This window comes from Dicentrarchus labrax, unplaced genomic scaffold (genome assembly GCF_905237075.1).
Source record: "Dicentrarchus labrax unplaced genomic scaffold, dlabrax2021, whole genome shotgun sequence".
In the NCBI taxonomy this organism is placed as follows: domain Eukaryota; kingdom Metazoa; phylum Chordata; class Actinopteri; family Moronidae; genus Dicentrarchus; species Dicentrarchus labrax.
The window spans coordinates 21,117,796-21,136,080 of NW_026136709.1; the positions used below are offsets into that span (position 1 = coordinate 21,117,796).

Consider the following 18,285-nt stretch of genomic DNA (forward strand, 5'->3'; position numbering starts at 1 on the left):
TTAAGAAAAGACTCAATAACCTTTCTTTCAATCAACTCATCTGTTGACTGTTTGAGCTCTTATTATATAAAACTTAGCAATCATGGAGTCTTTAAAGAACACTGATTCTGAGGAGGATCCCCCACCCCCCTCCCCCAAACTTTTTCCCTGATAGAGGACTCTTGCTTCCATCATCACTTCTCTTCACCCACATTGTTGTATAATAAGGCGTAAGAGGAGGGGGGAAAAATGAATAAATTCTCGTCATTTAAACCACAACAACAGCACTTTGGGAAGTGTACAAAAACTTTCTGCCAACTGCCATCCAAACACATATACAGACCCATGATACTGATGACAAAAATATAATATATTAGGTAAATCTTCATTTAAAGAGACAACATGTTTAAATAAATTACAAACAATTGATTACCAACATCAATGTTGATTGATTGACTAATCAATTTATCGACTGATCTAGCACTAGTCAAGTGTAGTTTTATATAATAGGAAGGGTTGGCTGGAGGGTCATATCCCAATTGAATATTTAAATGCTTATTACAAGGAAATAAAGGCGAGGATAGCAGAGCAGTTAATGCAGGGACACAGGAGAAGTAAGAACTTAAAATGCTACTTTTTCTATTTCACTTTAAGGTCCAGAACTGAGCGTCATTAGGAGGGAAGGGACACTGCCTGATGCACACTCCCAACATTAAAAATAATCACAGAGCTTCTTAATGAAAAGGCTCTGCCACAACACATGAGAGCGAGAAGAGCGGAGGCTGGGATGAGGTTGGGTAATAAAGGCCAGTGGGAGGCCGAGAGAACTCCCTGTTCATCCTGCACTTCAGTACTGTACATGTGCAGATGCCAGAGAGTGTATGCTGGGAGGAAAGAGATTGAGAAGGTGTACTGTGAGCTAATTTCATGTCCAATAGGAGGCAGAGCGAGAAAGGGAACAGTGGAGTGACAGTGAGAGACCAAAAGGAAAATAGAGAAGAGATGGAGGGAGGAAAAGGAGAGATAGAGCGGGTCAAAGAGGAATGCGTCGCTGTGTGAAGCGTCACAAAGAGCCGTCCCTTATTCACTTCAACAGCAGAGGCACAATGCTCCAGTAAGGTGGGGGAAATTGAAGTAAAGTGTGGAGCCGAGGTCTTTATTCGCCTTTGACTTTGATCTAAAATACCTTTAACAGCCCCTCTGAAGAGGCGGCGACAGGCTGCCCGCTCCAAAAGAGGGCAGCACTCCATTTTTTAAGGCCATTTTTCCTCTCGGTTCTTAGGGAAATAACGTTCTTGTTTCACGTGTGCATGCTTGTCTAAGGTTCAAATGTGTAATCTGCAGCTACTTTCTACAAAGTGTTACTGGGGGGCAAGTGGAGCTGTGGCTTTGGAATCAAACACTCAGTGACAATAGAAGAGGAATCTGTTCGTAACGTATGGTATGAGAATAAATTTCACTACATCAAAAGATCAATATGAATTCAAAATGGTACTTCATTCATTTTCCGTTTAGTGCGATCTTTCTAAAAGAGATCCTGAGATTTCATTATACTGAAGTGTATTTTTGCTGCAGAGGAAAAATATTGCCTTGGCTTTAAAGTTACAGAATGGATGAAATGAAATTGTTATAGACAAACTATTTATATGAACTACCTAATGTTAAAAGTTATATTTTCTTTGCTCAATTAGCAAACTAGGTGAAATATATATATTTTAGCACTGTTCGCCTTATTGTACTTTATTGTAATTAAGCCAAATTGTAACTGAAAATATAGGAATTACCTAACCAAGTGGCACTTATTTTATTTAGGAATCATCATCATTAAACATTTTCCAACTGAAACTAGTTGCTAAATGATGGCGGTAGAGATAATCTGCAGTGATGTTTGAGAATGAAGCAGCAACGAGGCCCGTGAGCTACACTGGTGATACCGCGCTTTGTTTATGTAATTGTTTTTGAAAATCAAGCTTTCTAACATTGCAAGGTCCAGAAACATTTCATTTACTGACTTACTTTAGCTTTCGACTCTGTGCAAGCCGCACAGTGAAATGTACTTTCATTTAACAAATACTGAACTTGAAGAGAGTTGTATCCTTTTTTCACCAACAGTGAAATTCTTGCAACACCCAGCTCTTCCGCTGTGAGAGGAGATAGGAAGCCAAGCGCCTTGGGGCCACAGCTCTCCATTTCTGTTGTCTGACGGTAGCCTCCAGTCTCTACCGCCTCTCAACAGGGTCATTTCCCATACTTTATTCGTGTGCTGTCTTCTCATAGGTCAGTTTGTCCTCTATTTCTGCATAAAGTGATAGGCCAAAGGCCAACGCGGGTCCTGTCTCCTCATCTGCTGCCTACCTTATTGTCTGAACCTTCCTTTGCGTTCCCTGACCTCGTTCTTCTCTCCATTACGACAGCATGACCTACTTTGGTATAACCTTTGGTCCTCATGGGCAGCCGTTGCTCAGTTCCAGCTTTCAAGTCAGTCGGCTCTATTTAGGTCAACCTGCCTTTGGCCACTAATGAGCTAATGAACATAAATTACCCTGAAAATATAGGAATTCTTTCCTTTTTGCTCCAGGAAAAATAACAATAAAATACTGCGAGTTAAACTTCAACCTTACATATAGTAAGTTAAGCTATTGGATGTGATGCCACCAAGTTACAGAATAACATTGGTATCAACCTTGAGTTGGAAAGTCCTCAAAGTAAAGCTCAGTGGGAGGCAAACCTCTAGACCTCTAATCGACTTCACTGACCATGAGTGGGGAGAGGTTTGACATTTAAGTGATGGATTAGAAGATACACAGCAGTGTACTGTATGTGTGAATGTGTGTACATGATACACACACACACACACACGTCCACGGACCCACACTCACATACAGAGCAATGTCCTTGTGGCAAACCTAAGCAAGCAATTACAGAGTGCAGCCTGCCAATAAGATATCAGAGGTATGCTGCCAAGGCTAATTTGCTTTAGCTGTCAAACTCACTATTGTGTTATGTTGTAAAGCTCAGAAGTGAGTTAAGCTTCCATTGCAAATAGCCCTCTGATACTCAGAAACACCTCAAATTGGAGTGAACAGTCTCATTAGGTAATACATTTTCATATGAAAATAGCAATCTTCCCACACTTGCATTCTGTCAATGAACAAGCAAGGTTACACTGTCACCAAACAATGATGACATATTTGTTATGAGCAGACCAAGTTGCTTTCTCTCCGATCAATTTTAAGTCATCTCTGTAGAAGCTTGCAACTTTACTGGGTATTGAAGAAATGTCATGGTGGAAAGCTGAGAGGAAAAAAAAAAACTTTCAATGTCAGTGCTTAAATCACCTCAGCATCACTGTGAAACGTTGCGATTAACGAGAGAAAATCAACCCAAAACCCACATGCATATCTCTCCAAACAGAGCATACTGCAGGATTGTGTATAGTATATAGTGTGGTCGAAATGAAAAAAAGGTCCAGTGCGCAGGATTTAGTGGCGTCCAGTGATAAGAATGCAGATTGTAACCAACCCCTGAATACCCCTCGCCCTTAGCCTCCACTTCCAAGTGTGTGTGAGAAACTACTGGAGTCACAAGACTCACCATAAACACAAAAGGCCTTATATACTGTATCTAGAGCCAGTGTTTGGTTTGTCTGGGAGACTGTAGAAACATGACTGTTCAACATGGTGGATATAGAAAATGAGGCTCATTCTAAGGTAAAGAAAAAACAATTCTTATATTCAGTTGATTAAAAACCAATGAAAAATGATATGATGATAAATTAATACTATATTTCACACTTCCATATGATGATAAATTAATACTATATTTCACACTTCCATGTTCTATCAATAGATTGTCTGAAATCCTACACAATGGACCTTTAAAATACATGAAAAAAACTATAATTTAAGCGAGAATCCAGGAGTTCACGAGCTGTACTGAAGCGTCTCAATGAGAGAAAATAATCTGTCAGATAAGAGATGTGGCTGCAATGAATGAAAAAGATCAATTTTAAACCTTCAGCCTTGGACAACTCAGTGAATCAAAACCCCATTTCCCATGAGGCATTCGGGTTATGGCCTCACGGGTACAAGCACACTACACATCCCACTGGATTAGGCACTGGGCCAAAAAACTAGTGAAAGGGGCTATCTTTTACTAAGGTATTCTGAACATGACATCACTTGTTATAAAGGCAGTCTTAGTGACTGCCAGAAAATGTATAAGCTGCAGGGGGTAAACATAATGATGATGTGGGAGGAGGAGGCTGCCGCATTCACAGCAGACACAACAATTTAAAATGCTCGACGTATGATAAAACTCCCAGCATCTCCGATCATATTATATATTATAATGCATCGTGGCTCATCACCTCTGAAGGGAACAACAGACAAAGTCTGGCTAGTTCTGCAGCATCCCTGCAAATTACATCTGGCCGACTTGTGCCTCACTTTGCATTTTAATTGGCTGTAACTCCATTATCAACAAACAAACACTGACCGTACTTACAGGGTGAGGTGGTTGAAGCCCACAGTCCTCAAGGTGAAGGCTCTGGCCAGAAGACGCACATGCGTGAACAAAACTCCAATAGAGTCCTCGAAGCTGGTCAGTTTCTGGAGGACAGGAGACGTCTCGATCAGCTGCCTGTCTGTCTGGGGCTCCTGGACCTGCACACGGAGAAACAATGGAACAAAAGAGGGTTTTGTATTATCTTCAGCAGTCTAGGGGTATTTTTTATTATTTATGTTAGGGTACAAGCAACAGCATTCAATTATATTTTCAACAATAGTGTTCTTCCTTTTTTGTGGTAACAGTTTGGTGAAGGCATGCTCCTATTTCAACATGACAATGCCACTGTGCTCAAAGCCAGGTCCATAAGGGAAAATGTTTGTCAAAGAACTTGTCTGGCCTGCACAGAGCCATGACCTCAACCCAACCCAGCACCTTTGGGATAAACTGGAACACCGAATACAAGCCAAGCAGTGACCAATGTCCACCACTAATGTCCTTGTAGCTGTAGTAGAGTACTGTTTGGATGTCCTCATACTTTTGGCCATGAGTAGAAATAAACAATTTGCTTATTTTTAACATGACTTTTTTGCAATGGCATGTAATACATACGACAGATAAAAATGCAAATCACTACTTTAATTTAATAAAATATAACACTACAGTCTTTGCTGCAATATAGTAAAGTAATATTTGAATGTTTTTGTTTAATTTGATGTATAATATCTCGTCTGTGTTCAGGGCCTAATCATATTTTTTTTTTTAATGGTGATAGGATGTTATGGCAAGGATGTTATGAGTATTCATCTTTGACAGAATTAAACCAAAAGGAGAGGAAACTGTGAAGGACACAACTTCAAATCTCAAAATAGCAAATATGTGCCCAGTAACAACCAGCGTGACCGCTTCAAGCATCCTCGAATCAGACAAAAAAAAAAAGACTTTCTCAATGAAGTCGTTACGCATAAGAGTGTCAAATAAATTCCTTAAATGAAATGAACCTCTACAGTATGCGCTGCTTGAGGGGCTGTTTAGAGTGTGTGTTTTTACTCCGCCTCAAAACAAACTCCGATGATCTGCAGCAGATGGAATCTCTTCGTCATTAAGTTTTAAGTCAAACAGCCCGCATTTTTCTCCCTCTCTAAATCTGGTGATTCAGACGGTCAATTAATATCTGTGGTGACTCAGTCGTTCTGCAAGTTTCCTCGTTTGCTCTGAAGAGGGCTATATCAGAAAATCATGCTTATGACTTTGATAAGTCTTGAAAGAGTAGTTTCCTTTTTGGTTGAGAAAATTGCTGCAGATTGTGCTCTTAACATTAGCTTCAGGGCTGTTCTGAGGTAGACTGGGTTTCAGCAAAACAAGCTGCTTGCTTTACAGCATTTGCTCATGTCTGTGAACATTAGAAAAAGAAAAGATATGCAAAGAAAATATATGCATGCATGTTTGTTGAATCAAGAGATATCCTTATGGGTGCATTAATTAGGCTGCAAGAAACATCTAATTGGTCTCTGCGTGGTACAACTGTAAGCTTGACCAAAGACATCTTCTGCAAAGAAAACAGAATATATTTAGTCACATAATTTTATGTGGACATTCAAAGGGAACTAAAGCAAATTCAATGGACCTTTTTAGTTTGCTTCATTTAGCTGTACACTATAAAGTACCTCACAAACAAACATGTTCAAGTCTATCCACGGAAAGATGGACACGTTCTTGATTTTACAGCATCTTCTTGTGTTTTCATGAAGGAATGACAAGTAAACAGCTTTCTCAAATTCTCCAATGTCAAGCCAGTGCGTAGAGCAGAGATGTATTTTTAAACTCAGTATTTTAATTGGAGTGCCGCCAGTAATGTCATGGTTCCGTCTTCCAATATGTCCTAAGAAACATTTCATTTCAGCCTTTTTTCCCTCTGTTAATTAACGAAAGGCGTTTAAATGTCATGCATCACAACTAACGGCATCTGACGAGTTCAGCACTCATAGGCACTAGCTATCCTTCAGGGGGAATGGCCAGCAGCAAGGCTTCAAACGAAGTGAAGAGAGGAGGAAAAAAAAAATAAAAAAAATCAACAGCAGTTATGAAAAAGAAAAAAAAAAAAAAACACTTTTGAAATCGCTTCAAAGCATCACTTTCAGCTCAGTCCAGGCAGAGAGCAGAATCAGAGCCGAGGTCTTTTGAGGCCCAAAAAAAATCCTGATACTTATGTATCTCCCCAATAAACCAAAGGAAAAATTTTGAAATCCAGACTCAACGTAAATGACGTTCTGGCAAATTATTGTGGAGAGCTGTGGGTGATGATGCGCTGGCGCGTATCGAGCGAACACGAAAGACATAAAGATGTGCCTCGAAGCATTCTACTGCGCTCTGTAGGGCACGTCGGTGGCAAGGCTAATGTATGCGTGTATGCCAAAGTCGGGTGTACGCACAATTACCCACGCCATGGCGGGCTGCCATTGCCATCCACTCAAATCTCATTAAGTCAGCTCCTCTTTCACCTGTTTTGTCATCCTCGTCTTGGTGGGCAGTGGAGGGGAGTCACACCTTGTTACCGCTCAGCAACAAGTTTGGGCATAAATGTTCTAGGCTCAACTCCAAGGGGCCTTCATCAAGTATAGAACAAATAAATAAATAATGACAGGAAAGACGTTTTACCCTGCTTAGATTATATAATCTCAAGACTAAAAAGGTCAGGATGCTATCAAGCTACCAAGAGGTTGGCACAATTTTAACAGGCGTTACCCCACTGGTAGGGGACCACCCAGAGGAAACCTCAGCCACGCGCAGTGTGTGGTAATGAGGACACAGCTCTGAAGCGGCTAATGACTACTCATGCAGCACACTGCGGAGGTTCCCCTCGCACCACGGAGCTGTTGTAGGGCTGACCCCGGGGCTCCACCCTGACCACGGTGCCCGCCGCTGGGGCCTCCGCTGTGCAACTCACCAGGAAAACAGACTGCTGGATACAATGAATTTATTCTGAGCACTCAACATCCAGGTGCTCTATGGATCTTCAGCATTTGATGATGAAATATACAAGGGGTGAGGAGGCAAAGATGAGGTTATACAGTATATACACAGAAACAAACATATATACTGTATATATGTTTGGTTTTATACGTATAAATACAGTTGTAAACATAAACGTAGAGTTATTTTTGGGCAAAACGTATGCAAAAATTTACATATAAAACGCGGCAACATGCATACGCAGGGAGATGAAGAGAATAAACTGCTTAAAGACGAGTCTCGGCATACACACAAAGAAACGCTTTCTCCACACAAACACATCAGAGAGAAGGATGCCTGACGGTCCCTGGAGGCCCCATGTGATTCGGGACTGTAATCCTGTTATGGCATCTTTGATCTCTTCTTCCAAATCCTAATTTCAAACAAACACTGTTGACATGTTCAATGTTTCTGGGCAGATCGTGCAAAGCAAAGAACGGCAGAACAGAGAGAGAGAGAGAGAGAGAGAGAGAGAGAGAGAGAGAGAGAGAGAGAGAGAGAGAGAGAGAGAGAGAGAGTGTAGACAGAAAGAGTGACTGCAAAAGTATGATGAAGGAGAAGGGGAAAATGGTACGGCGGTGAGAGAAGAGAGAGTGAGTCAATGAAAAAGCGGATTAGGGTCCCGACCAAAATGGAGAGCATTGAGACACATGAGCAGAACAATGGAGACTAGTGGAAGGCTACTGGGTGCCTTGTGACAGCTATAAAGAACTAAGTCAGCCTCAGGCAAAATAACTAACAGCTTGCCCACCTCACACACACACACACACACACACACACACACACACACACACACACACACACACACACACACACACACACACACACACACACACACACACACACACACACACACACACACGAAAAAACATACATTCATGCTGGAAAACTTCAAAGATGGGAGAGCGCTTTTGTGTCTTGGGGGTGAGGTGAGTTTTAATGAGAGGCACCTAGCCAAAATAAACATCAATAATAAAACCTATCTCAACCAACCTGCAGGGGGTGTGGTGGGAAGTTGAGCCAGACATCTCGTAGGTTCTGCAAAAAGAGAAAAGGAGGGGGGGGAGAGAGACGAGCAGTCAGAGGAGAGATTACAGAGTCATACAAGTAAAAAAAAAAAAAAAAAAAACATTCAAACTATACAGTTACAGTTGCCTAGGAAACAATTAGAAATTACAAAAGAGAAAAAAATATTTTATAAAAAGTATGTAGTGTAATGTTAAAGATAAAGGATATAATTATCTATGCCAGTCTGATTTTAAAACTACACATGCTATGGGTAACTCCCCCTCCCTCCCTAGGTGGCAATTACAGCCCCAAATATGTGTTTTCTCCACAAATAATTAAAGGTCCCACCTCCAAAAGAAAAAACGTAGAAAAAAGGTGGATTTGTTAAAGAAGTTCTAATTGTGTCCAGTACATACAGTATAAAAAGAGAAAACCTGAAAAGCTTAAATAAGTTAAGAGAACCAGAGCACAGAAGCTTAACAGTGTGAGCTACAGGTAATATTTCTGTCACCTACACAAATGATTTGTACAGATGTGGAGAATAATGAGCTGGGGAATGTGTTGTCTATTAGAGTCACCAGCTGTAAATTGCACAGGATAAAATACTGTTGAAATGATCTGTATAGTTAACGAGGAGCATAGCTCCCTTGGTCTCTGTTAACTATGCTTGTCCTGGTTAAACATTTATTAAAGCCGCATTCATTGATTTTTTTTTTGGGCCACCTGTGGTCAGTGAAACAAGCTGTAGACACAATACTGGCATATTATTACCCTACAGTTGGAAATTGTATTTAACTAAACATCTATATGGAGCCGCGTTAGCATTTATTTGGGGTGATGTTTCTGGAAACACCGAGGGACATGAGCTCAGTAATGGCTCTATTTCGCTTTGTGCCAACTCCTGGGGGAAATATCTGGCTCTTTTGCAGCCAAATACTCCACTATCTTCACTAGCTAGGTGAAAACTTTTTCTCACTGCCATTAGGTGATGAGCAGGTAGTGTAATGTATCAGAGCGTTTTTCCTGCCCGTTGTGGTTGGAAATGGGTGGTGAGAGCGAATCAAAACAAAGTTGCCGTCGTAAGCCCGAAACAATGGGCCCGAAAGATGCTAAAACGCTTTGTTGAGCTGAGGAGAACTGAAGAGTTGGGTCATAAATCTGTGTGGGTTTGTTACTCTGAGCAACCCCTCACACATTAGATTGATTGGTAATACAGCAACAGAATTCATCATATCAGAGGCAGGCAGCAGCTCTCTTTCACAACTTTAAGAATCAATTTAACACTTAATGAAGTTGAATAATTTATTATTCTGTAGTGGACTAAAAAACTGGAGATTGTGACGATGCTCCACAGATGGCTCTATGTTGGGGACACTCATTACTTAGGCCAAGTGCTTTCATGTGCCATCAGCAACCCCAAAAGGGGGTGGTGAAATAACAGCAAATGAGTCAGCATCTCATTTTCAGACCGAGGGAGCTGTATATCGACCACCCACTGGGGAGTGAGGTGGGGGGTGAGGATGTGGATTTGAGCGGAAGGCGAGGGGTGTCGCGGTTGGAGGGTTGGTGGGATTTGGCTTTGAGAGGTGTGTTGTCTCTGGAGACACGCATTGACAGTGCTGGACTCGTGCCTCCCCTGCCTGTGGAGAGAAATATGTGCAAGATCAACATGTTTCCTCAACCCTGCTCTGAAGTTACCAGACAAGATCGAATGGTAGGGAGACAGGGGCTCAGAAACACAGAGAGAGAGAGAGAGAGAGAGAGAGAGAGAGAGAGAGAGAGAGAGAGAGAGAGAGAGAGAGAGAGTGAGAGAGAGTGAGAGAGAGAGAGAGAGAGAGAGAGAGAGAGAGAGAGAGTGAGAGAGTGAGAGAGAGAGAATAAGCTGTGGCTCAAGTTGTTGCCAAGGACAACGCCAGTCAGAAGCAGTTTTGGGCCTGGGGTCTAATGTTGGGTGAGTCATAGCGGTGATAGAGATGTGGCGAGGGCCTCTAAAGTATAGTATCACTCAGGTGTTTAAAAGGTTTAAGGAGATAAACCTTTAAAACGTGGTGCTAGCCCATGGGTGTATGTGTGTGTGTATGTGTGTGTGTGTGTGTGTGGGGTCAGCAGCATCGAATGGGCGCCTCATCTTCTCAACCCACCCACAGCTGGCAACCCATCGCCTTGAGCGACTAATGAAAAATTCATGAAAGTGGTCAATACATTTGAGGAAATGCTTCCTTATGGTTGCCTGTCTCTTAGCCCGGGACTGGAGTTGAAAAGCACTAAGTACATAGCAGGTATCAAGTCAACACGGAGCCTGCTTGTGAATACAACATGGGTTGTTGGCTGTGGAGGATGGCATCGCTTAAAGGAAAGTCAATAGCACGGGCTAATGGATCGCTTGCTTTTGACATAGTGATTTTACAGCTGCACAAACGGCCGTAAAACACACGAGAGGGATGCAGCTAAAATGCAAGAAACGTGCAGAAAAAGAAGAAGAGAACAGAGAACAAGAAAGAAAACAACAAACAAAGAAGAAGTGAAGTACACACAAGTTGCTTCGGCTTGTGATCGAGGCTTATGATTAAAAACCGTCCACAGGGCGCACGCGATCCGCCCACATGCTGTATATAGACCCGAACAGCTAATGTTTCAATTACAGCCATTCCAAAGACAAGGCAGACAATGATTAAGCCAGCATCGAGTGGGGATTTAAGAATAACAACAGGTTTTTTTCTCCCTACTCTCTCTCTCTCTCTCCCAGCACGAGGAAGGTATAATTACTGGGGGCACAAATCATCATGTGCAGCAGCTGAATCACAGCCATTTGGAGGATGGAGCTCTTGTGCAACAAACAGAAAGAAAAAGGAAAAAAAAAAAAAACATATGCAAACATGTTTATTTGAATGTCAACGGCCTACCCATAATGACAGTTGAAATTAAAAGCAAAATGAAAAGCAACTTGGTGAAACTGCCTATGATCTCCACTTTAAGGTGGGCTTTAATCAGCGCTGCTATAACCCACGGGGGAGTCGAGACACAGGCTCAGTCTTGCACGTACTCAGGGGCCACAAGCCAACCGTGAATAGGCAACACAACTATAACCTCTACCCACACACATATGGACACACTCTCTCTCTCTCTCTCTCTCTCTCTCTACCCCCACACACCCCTGGGATTGTTGGCTATCCATGATTGGGACATAATGGTGCTCTTCTCTGACAAGGTCCAATGCTCCTTGACAAATTGGTCTCTAGCTACGGGCTGCCAATCAATCCATCAAACGTAGTAGTGCAGCAGAGAAATCGATAACAGATAGCGTCGCTGATCAATACCAACATAAAAGCAGCCCTAAGTCCAAAACGGAGGCTTCTGTCAGTGAATGGTCAAGGTGATCTTCCAGTACGGGAAAACTAATGTCGACTCTTTGGTGAAGTCTATCATGCAATTTATGGTGAAGAGCACAACATTATAGTTCCAGTGAGTGTGGGCAGAACAGTGTATGTGAATAGAAAAAGGTCTGTGAATATGCACATGCAGTTGTTCTCAAAGCTATCACCAAACCAAGGACACAGTGGAGAAGACACACGCTCCCCCATTCAAACACTGGAAATGTAGCTGTCACACAAAGCCAAAAAACATAGTACAGATATCAACAGGCAGGGACATCGACATGCCGAAGGAGTGAAGACTGGCTGGGTGAAAAGGGATGTCGAGTGTATGTTTGTGGTTCATGTAAGAGAAGAAAATAAAACTCTCTTAAAAACATTCTTACCCTCACTTATATCCAAGAAAGGAACACAAGTGAATGATCCGCTTTTACGCAGAGAGGACTAGTTTGAATCTGCCTAACGGAGACAGGAGTTACTGTTGTTGCACGCCAGTGAGGTGGCCTTAGTATGGTGGGAGTTGTCAGCCAGCCTTTCCCCCGTATGAGCATGTAAGCCTAGCACACTCTACTGGTGTACCAAGAGACCATAAGACTATGATAGCAAGTCATCATTATCAAATACAGTTAAAACCTGATTGACTAGCATTTTTTTTTTTTTTTTTTCAAAACCCGTTCAATTCAGAATACATACCAGCACTGTTAACATTATCACAATAAGGAGAAAGGCTTGAAAGATTCAGACTGTTTATGCTATGTCTGCTTGAGGCAGTTGAAAGCAAGCTGCTCTAAAACCCTTTTTTTTTTTGGCACTGCACCCAGAAATGAGGGTGCTAGGAAGACGGCTGAGATGCTGTACTACCAAAAAGCGACCATCACAGTGCCATGGTGACCACCTCAGTTGTCACAGCAACCTTTGTTCCATTTGGTGTTTGAGTGTGTGTGCTTCTGCGGTGGTGTTAATAAAAGCCAACAGATTGGCCCATGGGCAACTAGTGAGATCATCATTATGGTGATTGCTCCTCAAAAGAGGCACTTCCCTCAGGACAGCACAGTGGCATCAACATCTTTTCCCCAGCATTATTTCACTGCAGTCCAGGTTGGGAGCAATCGAGCTGCTCCCCCTGAAGAAGATGCTTCCTGCCTCTCTGCTGATGCTTTAATAACCTCCACAGTAATGTCATTAGCAAATTAGCATCTATTGTTTCCTCCGGGCGTCTGTGTGCAATGAAGCTAGATTCCATCCTCTGCAAGAGCCCTGTTGTTTGGGAACCAGTGCCAGCAAAGGTGATGTGTTGAGAGGAAAACAAGTGGATGGAAATAACTGTTGCGCTCCAGCCATGAATGCCATACCAATTAGGGAATAACAGAAGAATAACAGAGAGAGACGGAGAGGAAAAAACTGGGGCCACTATTTGTCTGGCTAGGTCTCGAGGTGGAAATTACATGCGTGCTTTGTTTTAGGTAGTCAATTCTAAATTCTACCTCCGGAGTTGTGGAGCTTTTGTGTTGACTTGTCATAAGAGGACTGGAGCGAAACATCTGTGGGGGTAATGACATCCTCGGGTGTTACAGAGAGGAAAAGAATGGAAAAGAAAGAAGGAGAAAACAAGAGGAAGCAAGAGTGAGACACCAGCTAGCATCCTGTTGTTACAGAGAGAAAAGGAGGGTTTGGGACTGATCGCCCATGTGTGAACGGAATACCGTGCCGACAAATAGGAGCAGCAAACCTTCCAGGGTGTGAGAGGAAAATGTAGAGTCCTTCAGTTTTGCAAAGCATCTCATTAGTTTGGTAATGTGCTGTGTGAAGACCCATTCTGACGTGTTAAGCTAGAAATACAGAAAGACTAAAGTGGTTCTGCAGACCACAGACATTTCTCTCTCTCCCTCTGTCCGTCCATTTCTCCGGTCTGCCCTGCAACTCCCCACACCCACACCCACACCCGTCATACCACTCGGCTGGTGTTTGGCTTTCTGGTCTGCGTCCATCTGTCTCCTCTCAGCTTTGTATGACAGAGCAGCCATCAGGAGAATTCAGCGGGGGGGGGGGGACAAAGCCATACTATTTCAATCCCTATTCTGCATGTCTCAAAAGTTTCAGACCAAAGTTTAAAATCACTTAACTTTGGTTTACAACATAATCAATATGTTCCCTCAGCATCCATAGTTGTACTGTGTGGTCTGAACATTATAGTAGAGTTAAGCATATTGACAGCATTTAATGGCTGTGATTTTATTATCGATTGTTGTGCACTGAAAAAGGTTTTTCGCAGTGCAACTCGGACTATATTGAACTATTATTGTAACTATACCACGCCAGACATGACTGGATTGTCCATCTTTGCTTTGATTTTGAGGGTATGGCTGGAGCAGAGTGGATTAGTTTTATGCCACCTGCAGAATGCACGTGACCAGGAACCTGTTTGTTTCCACTGGTATGACCAGTGCTTGTGATTCTTGCTGTCTTTTTGTGTTTCCTTTTACAGAAAGTCCGTGTCATGACAAACTCCTAGGGAGAATCCGAAACAGGGGCAACACAGTGAGAGATCGAAGACAGTACTGGTTAGCTGTGTAACAAGGAGTCATTCCAATTCCAGGCAGTGCTGAAGACAAGGCAGTCTTCAGTTATCTGGAGCATTCCTGTCTGAGCAGCAACTAGTCAAGTCAGCTGGTAAAAATGGAATGTTACCTTGCTCAGCAGACAAAAAAAAAGCACCATTTGTTGTAAATAAAAACATAAAGAAATATCTTAAAAAGGAAAGATGTTTTTATTCTAATTAAAAACTGAAGGTCATGTACAAAGGGCTGTTAAATCATGTTATTTTTTCTTTTTAGCTTAAGAAAGTTTTATGCTTTTATTACTTTTGTATTGACCAATTTAATTCCTTGTTTTATTACATAAGCTGCAAAGCTCACACTCATCTCCAGCGGCTTGAAAATGCTTAGGAGACACTTTAAAGTGGAACAAGGAATATAGATCACATATCCCGCATTTTGGCCATCCTTTTACAATGCTCCCATTAGATTTTAGAATTGATTTTAAGATCTCTCTGATGACTGAAGTTGAAAGGTTTAGCTCCTGTCTGCATCCCTGAGCTTGAAGGACCTTATTCCCCATTAATCTAAGATCACATTCTGCATCTCACATTATACACATCGTCTACTTTGGTTCCTCTTTTGCCACGGGGTATCAATGCATTTCTTTTGCATTAGAAGACATATTTTTGTGCATGTTTCTCTTTGTTCATATGCTGACAGCAGTTTTGACAAAGTCTTGAGAGCGGTATACCCCATCCTCGGTCTGCTTCAACATATGCTGTACTGCTCTTTAGAATAAAGTTACTGCAATGAATGATTTTTTTTTTTTTTATCCATATCTGTTCAGCAGCTCCAAAAGTCTGTCTTTATAAGGGAATCTCTCATCATACAAATAAAGACCTCAAGTTCATGATAACTCAATAACTTATGATAACTGCTGTCAACTTTCATGGCCAGAGGATTACATTATAACAGAACCAAGGACGTTTCAGCTCCACACGCAGAAGCAAATACTCTACACTGTCAGCACTCAAACACAATGGCTGGTCACACAGTCGAAAAGACTCATAGTAAATTTGACCACGCATGGAGACAAATCGAGGCCAAATGCTTTGTCCATTAAAGTTTAAAAACTGCAAACAAAAAGATAAAATTTAAAACAACAATTGTTGGTTTTGTACCATAAAGAACTATAGAAAGTATTTCAGTCAAGTTGAGAAGATTTCCAGCAAAACACATTTCAGGAGGGGTTAAGCCAATAACGATAAGCTTCTCCAGCTGTTCTGCGGTGTGAGGTTTTCAAAGATTTAGCCCTAAAGCCTCTGATCAGGTCTCTCAAAGACTACCAATTTTGATCAAACAAGTCTGGTAGATCGCCATGTGTCCTGAAGTGTGTGGGAGTCACTAACTGAATCTGAGACAAACACCCTCAATACCCAATTAGAACTGAGCCTGCTGCTACATACTAGACGTGCTGCAAGTCATTTAATTGATTCATAACATTTCTTGCCAAGATAAATGCAAATACTGATTCATCATCAATTATTCATGCTTGCTGATCACACACACACACTCACAAACAATAGCAGGTGTCCTGCTCAAGTCTGGCAAACTACAATGTTCCACACCTCCCGTTCATTTCGCAAAATATACAAGCCAAGCTATGGCTTCATCCAGATTTTCTTTTTTCTCAGTCTTATTGTTGTTCTTTGTGTATATCAGCATACGCACAATAAGCAGCTAGTGAAAAGTATTGCATGGTAAAGCGAGATTATGTGAGATCTCAGGTTCTGAGACTGGCAAGGCCTCAATATTGTGCAATGTGTGGTACTTCGCCAAACACGCAGTGTGTGGGTTTGAACAAATAAAAGAGACCAGATTGGTGGAAACGTTAGTTATGTCTTCCACAGATCGAAAAAGGAAAATCTCGTCTAGCGTAGCCGCAGCTCATCTCTGTCACTGATGTGAGCGTCCACAAAAAGAAAGAGACACGTACGCATGCAAATACACATCCTGTTCATAAAACAACAGAGAGGCAAAGGGCAGAAACCAAATTAGAGCTGAATAATACATTTAGTTACCTCGGTGTTGAAAAGCAGTCTACCAAAGAGCTGCCGGGCCTCGTCCAAGCCTCCTTCCAAATACACAGCACCTGAAAAAGGAGAGAGAAAAACGAGAAACTACGTATGAATGAAAACAGATCAATACAATTAAGTTTGATCAGGCAGTGTGCAAACCGTCCGTAGTATCTGCTGTAAATTGTGCAGAATACTTTCTGTAACATATGAAACGGTAAACCAGTACTCAACCTCCACCCATACAAATTTAAAGTAACTGTCAAATGCGTGACATTCCACCAGTGCATTGCTGGTGTAAAAAAAATTCTAGCAATTCTGAGGCAATTTCAGACTTCTCTCCTAATGGAAAACTTTAAATTAATTGAACTCGGCAATGAGTTATAATTGCTTTATTAAAAGTAGGAGTGCATTTTTATTGCTTTTTGGCGGTGAAATGACCTCGGGGTTCCCGTGCAGATCCACCTCCCCCTTGTCAGAGCGCAAGAGGAGGAGAGGAAGGGATGTTTGCATCACCACAATGAAATGGAACTAGCCAAGGTCATATAAACATCAAACTAGAATTTAGAGTGACAGACTGAGCCTGTCTCACATGCTAAGGTATGAATAGACCTGAAAAAAAAACATGTACAAACCAACATAAAGACTTATGTACTGCTCAAACCTATTCATGGACAGAGTGGACAACAGTAAAGTATCCTCTTTGTCACTCGCCTACACAACTCGGGCACACAACACGCAGAATGCGGTGACTCTTACTTGAATTGTAGAGCATGTGCATACACCAACACACACATACATACACACAAAAGAGAAGGGACAAAGAAAGATATTCGACAGAGGATTGGTCCCAAATTGCGAGAGAGAGAGAGAGAGAGAGAGAGAGAGAGAGAGAGAGAGAGAGAGAGAGAGAGAGAGAGAGAGAGAGAGAGAGAGAGAGAGAGCTGCTGTCACAGCAAGCAAAAAACAAGAAAGAAAGAACAAGAAGTATCCCAGATTTCTCTCTCTATGGGAATGATATGAAACATCTCCAGCTCATTCGGTTGCAGTAGTCAGCTCTCCTTTGCACACGTCAACTCTCCTTTGTGCGTTTTCTTGTTTTGCTCCTCTACTGTTTCTACTAAAATCAGTGGAACTATCATGGTGCCTTTAAGCTCCGTACAACTTCCAACCATCACACTTAGGGTGGCTCATTCAATTTAGAAAGCAATAACCACCTGGCAAATTGGGTATACAATCGTGCAGCGGTTTTTATTATGTGCATAAATGAGCCAGTGGAAATGGGGCGCGGTGCGGTTGCAAGTCTAAATGCGCAAACTGCTTTCACGGACGACATCAAAAACATATGAGGGATTCATCATCTGGGGAGGGAAACTGCTTTCAGATGGCTAACAGGCCATTTACACACACACACACACACACAAACAGAGGAGATGCAGCCTACATAACCGAAACCATAAAAAAATACAAACAAACCACCTAGCACAAAGACAAACACAAACGCACACCCACTCTATCTGCCTTGCATGCCCTTTACTTCTAAACAGAGTGGGAAATTACTACCAGCCATTGCCCAAATGTTCGTAAAATTTGATTAAGCCTGACAACTTTGTCTCACCCTAGCAGCCACTTTGGCAAGTAACAGGCTCTCATTCATTTGGAGGCCCTTTACTAATATGAAAATCTAGTTGAGTGGTAAAATAATGAAAGGAGCTTGTGAATTTGGAAAGCCCTAGTCATGGTGGGTTTTAGACAAAACGTTAATTTACTGCAATGCTTATGGGCATCCAAAATCCA

The 18,285-nt window shown here is 41.9% G+C and overlaps 1 protein-coding gene across 2 annotated transcripts in view; it reads right to left on the reverse strand.

Moving 5' to 3' along the window:
• The window catches only part of drosha (drosha ribonuclease III), an 80,929-nt gene that overhangs the window by 18,437 nt on the left and 44,207 nt on the right, over positions 1-18,285 (reverse strand). The window contains exons 23-25 of one of the 2 annotated variants that reach the window (XM_051410513.1): positions 16,495-16,565; positions 8,491-8,535; positions 4,486-4,643 (exon numbers count right to left, since the gene is read on the reverse strand). In XM_051410513.1, the coding sequence (XP_051266473.1) occupies positions 4,486-4,643; positions 8,491-8,535; positions 16,495-16,565 (274 nt within the window). Of the gene's footprint in view, positions 1-4,476; positions 4,644-8,490; positions 8,536-16,494; positions 16,566-18,285 lie in introns of both variants that reach the window. The other variant, XM_051410514.1, reaches the window with a different exon arrangement.